This window comes from Saccostrea echinata, unplaced genomic scaffold (assembly GCF_033153115.1).
Source record: "Saccostrea echinata isolate AGI-Se365-2 ecotype Australia unplaced genomic scaffold, CSIRO_AGI_Sech_v1 ptg000019l, whole genome shotgun sequence".
Lineage (NCBI taxonomy): Eukaryota > Metazoa > Mollusca > Bivalvia > Ostreida > Ostreidae > Saccostrea > Saccostrea echinata.
In genome coordinates this window covers 3,940,402-3,944,699 of record NW_026889768.1, presented here as the reverse complement: position 1 = coordinate 3,944,699, position 4,298 = coordinate 3,940,402, and the positions used below count along the sequence as shown (strand labels likewise).

Genomic DNA, 4,298 nt, shown 5'->3' with positions numbered 1-4,298 from the left:
TGTTGTTGAGAAAATAAATTTAAAAAGTTCCAATTATGGGCCAAAAATTTATATCCCCCCCTTTTTTCAAAATCTAATTTACATCATTAATTAAATTCTGTTATTTCAGACTGGTAATGAATTAAGTATATGAAATGCGTATAAGAGGTTCATGGGTCACATGGTCACCTGAGCATTTTATGCTCGATTTGACAAATACATGTACTGTATAAATTATAGAATTATTTGGACTTTTTCCTTGGTAAGCCCAATATGAAGGAGTGTGCATTTAGAGGCAAACACCTTAGTGCGGGTATTACTGTCTCATGACAGCATCTAGTTTCCTCTGTTCTGACCCTTAGACTTGTCCGAATGGCTCTGAAGATGACAGAGTGACACTAAAATGACTCTCTCCAGAACATTCAGAACACAAAAAATATGTTAAACATATTTCATATTTGTTTTCTTAATAATTATTATTCAATCAATTCGGATGATCGCACACACAGACAACGAACAATGAAATCTATTTCTGCTGAACCACACTTTTTCGTATTGTTTGAAAATTTAAATTCCTTCATACCAGAATTTGAATTTGTAGACGTAATCTGACAGTAATTGTTGATGTTTCCAATTTTCAACATAATTAGTTTTTAAATTTCTTATTTTCCCATGAGATTCAGAGTTGAAATATATCACAAAAATATGTTAATCTAATTTTTTTTTCTCTATTACAAAAAATACGTTAAGTTATAACGGTCAATGACAGAAATATTAAAGAAATAATGACCGTCTATGATAATATTTTACCTGTTCATCATAAAATTTTTAATGAACCATACAGACAAAACTGGTTTGGAGCAAAAAGGTGGAGTATCGTAAATAAGCGTATATATGTAAGCCGAATTTAGACTTCTATATCATCATTTTTAAAGGAACAGCGGAACAATGAATAATTTGATGTTAAGTTTCTTTTTCACTCATCTATTATTCTATAAGGAGGCATCCACATCTTTTATTTCTGGTGGCTATAAAAGAAATGAGTACTTAAATCCAGAACGATTGGACCACAACAAGGTTAGTATATAATTATCACTCCACTGCATGATTACAGCTGCATGACAAGTGTGCACGCACTTTGAGCGGACTACTTAACTTGATATGCAGGTTCCTTTTATATTCTTTTATCAATACGAAAATTTTTGATTGCACTAATATGTTCAATAAATTCAGGTTGTGGTTAAGGAATGTCTAAATATGTTTTCTGTGTGTGCACGTTTTTTTTTTACTTTTTGAGCAGAAGAAGCCCTTAATTAAAATGCATTGAACCCTTCGATAACAAGGAAACTACGGAAAAGATTATTATAAATGATATCATTAATTCATGAGATTTTGGAATTTAATCTGCACCTCTGTGTTACTACCTACGTCGAAAGATAAAACATATATATATATATATATATATATATATATATATATATATATATATATATATATATATATATATATATATATATATATATATATATATATATAAACTAGCATTCCTCGCTTTAAAAGAAATAAAATTACTTGTCAAATACTAATAATAGTTCATATTTCAGAAAACTGCAACATTTGAAAAAGAAAATCAAACCAAAAAAAATTAAGATTTTAAACGTATTTAATCTAAATAATAATAATAAAAATTTTAAAAAAGAATTAATCATAGTCTGTTACCAATTTTTGCTTACACGCTAGATAAAACATACCAAAATCAAACAATTGAGAAATGGTGTTTTTATACTTAGCTATCAGGGCGGTGCATGGTACATGTATCTGTTTATGGACACACGGAACACGGACTTAAGAGACAACACATTTGGGGATTTTGAGGTGCTCGGCGATGGACGTTTAGTAAACACTCTTTATCGCTGGTTTCCGTGAGTTGTTTTCCTTATTTTACTGGTATGAAACAGTTCTCTACTTAATGAAGATATGCTATAGTTAAATATAATTTAATTTTGTTTGTATTCTAGCCTCTGATTGGTTAATATCCAAAAAGGAACACAAATTATTTCTGTATAACTTGGTTTGGTATGGGGACACCCCCCCCCCCCCGACAACCAGCTGAATCATCTGTATGCATATAATCCTCTCATTTCCAGTCCTCGGGATTCATGGAAAATTCCAGATTTAATAAATATACTTTTAACTTCAAACAATAATTCGATCTTACCACATGTAAACAAGCTGCTAGGCCTATGTATCAGTTTTTACCTCCCCTCGCTTCCCATCACTTCCGTTACTTCCGTTACTATGGTTGTATTATTGAGCGGCAAATTTGAACTAATAAAAAGCAACGAAATTTTACACCCATAGTTATTTAATGATTTTAAAATTAAATTATAAGGAATGACGGATTATAAAACAGCGTAAACTGACCCAAACCAGGTTATACTCGAATAATTTGGCCAAGAATTAGAGTCATTCCTAAAATAATTTACAACAGTTAACTATAGTATCAAAGTTTTTACTATAGTAAATAAAAAGTTTTATTAGGGATTTCAGATTGATCTATTTTCTGTTCTCCAATTCATACAAGCACATTTTTTATATGAAATGGAAATATTGCATGTATATTCATACATGATTTCCGAATTTTACATCATTGATATTAAATTAAAGAGATATAAAGCTTTGAAATCTCAAAAAAGTTCTAGGGTAATTTTGTAAAGTAAATCAATGTATCAAAGTATTTTTGTTAGGGGATGATAATGAAATTTCTTTAAAAAAAATGTTTCTTTTCCAGCTTTTCTTTTATTTGTGCATGTATGTGTAGTCATACGGTGAGAAGGGATTTTATGTTCATCTTTTATCCGAAGACACATTTATAAGTTTTCAGGGATTTGGAAGAATGTCGTATTACGGCGCTGAAATTTGACCCCTTGAATTCAAATTCACCTCAATCAGAGACAGTTACGTTTGAAGTCACTCGAATGTCTACCAAAGGTTACATTTTTTGATACCTTTTTTTATGCAATACTTGGACGTATTTTATGTATTTTAAGAGAAACCTTTTTAAAATTATTGAAATAAGATTTCTTTTAATCATTCAATATCATGTAATATAGAAGTTGATGCTGGATCACAATTACAATTTTAAGTCATCCTAAGAGTCATAAGAACTTTATACCAACGTTAACACTGATATAGTAACATCAATCAACACTTAAAACTAATACACACATTCTTTAACTAGTAAATTATTCTCCTGTATATAAAGGAAATTATTGTATGGTTACGATTTTGAATATTCTACGTTTTCAGAGAGACTGGGGACTCAGACGATTTTGTATATGAATGATCATCCAGGAAAGGGCTTTGTGATCATGCATCAGGAAACACACATAGATACCTACCTTATCACAACTCGACAAAGGAACCCTCTAGATTTGGAGGTCGACATCGAAGCTACTTTGTTGGCCCTCAACCTGGATCCTAAAATCTTCAGAATCAAATCATCAAACTACGGTAAAGCACAAGCAAACCATTAAAAGCAATATATTTTGCATACACCATGGATTGTGATGAAACCTCCTATAATATATTGTATATAAATTCATTGCCGATATATTACATACTCTGTACCTTTTCGTACTGAAGTTGATAGGCTATAAGATGGCTGATTTTTTTAACTTTTGTTTCTTATCCATATTCGACAACACCCCCCCCCCCCTCCTTTTCCCAAAGAAACTCTTCGGTATCACAAATTGCCGTAATAATAGTAATTCTTTTTCATATATAATGATGGTTGATATTTAGATAATATACCAGTGGGCTATTCAGGTATCCCAAACTCCCAGTGTAAAAGGAAAAGTTGACATTATAAATACTTGGTTTTGACTCATTGATGCTTTTCTTTTAATTTAGGTTGTGAAAAGATCGAAGAGCGAGGAACTGAATTGTAAGGGGGCCATTTTAACTTTATGTACAAGATTTCTTGAAATAATTAATGCCTCGTATTTGCGATATTTTCTGACATAGACGTACATACATCAAATAATTCTTGTACAATTAAAAAATACTATCAACATTGTCTTTCTTTTGCTACATATTCTTAGGTATAAGATTACTTGATTATATGAGCATTAATTCTTTTCCAATAAAGGTGTGAGTTTATTAGTAATAACTTATTACATATTTTTACCATCATACACTTACATGTATCGGGCTCAGACATTTATATCAGTCTAAGTATAAAAAGTACGAAAGGTATTATGAGAATTAAGAGGCAGTCCACCGAAAAAACAGGCAATGGGTGGCACATCGCATGTCAT

At 30.9% G+C, this 4,298-nt stretch overlaps 1 protein-coding gene across 1 annotated transcript; it reads left to right on the top strand.

Annotated features, from left to right (window-relative positions):
• Positions 1–1,791: 1,791 nt before the first annotated feature.
• On the top strand, positions 1,792–3,515 carry LOC133189684 (uncharacterized). The gene is made up of 3 exons (XM_061325083.1): positions 1,792–1,901; positions 2,864–2,970; positions 3,289–3,515. Exons 1-3 carry the CDS (start codon positions 1,792–1,794, stop codon positions 3,513–3,515), a joined length of 444 nt encoding a protein of 147 aa, XP_061181067.1.
• The last annotated feature ends 783 nt before the right edge of the window (positions 3,516–4,298 follow it).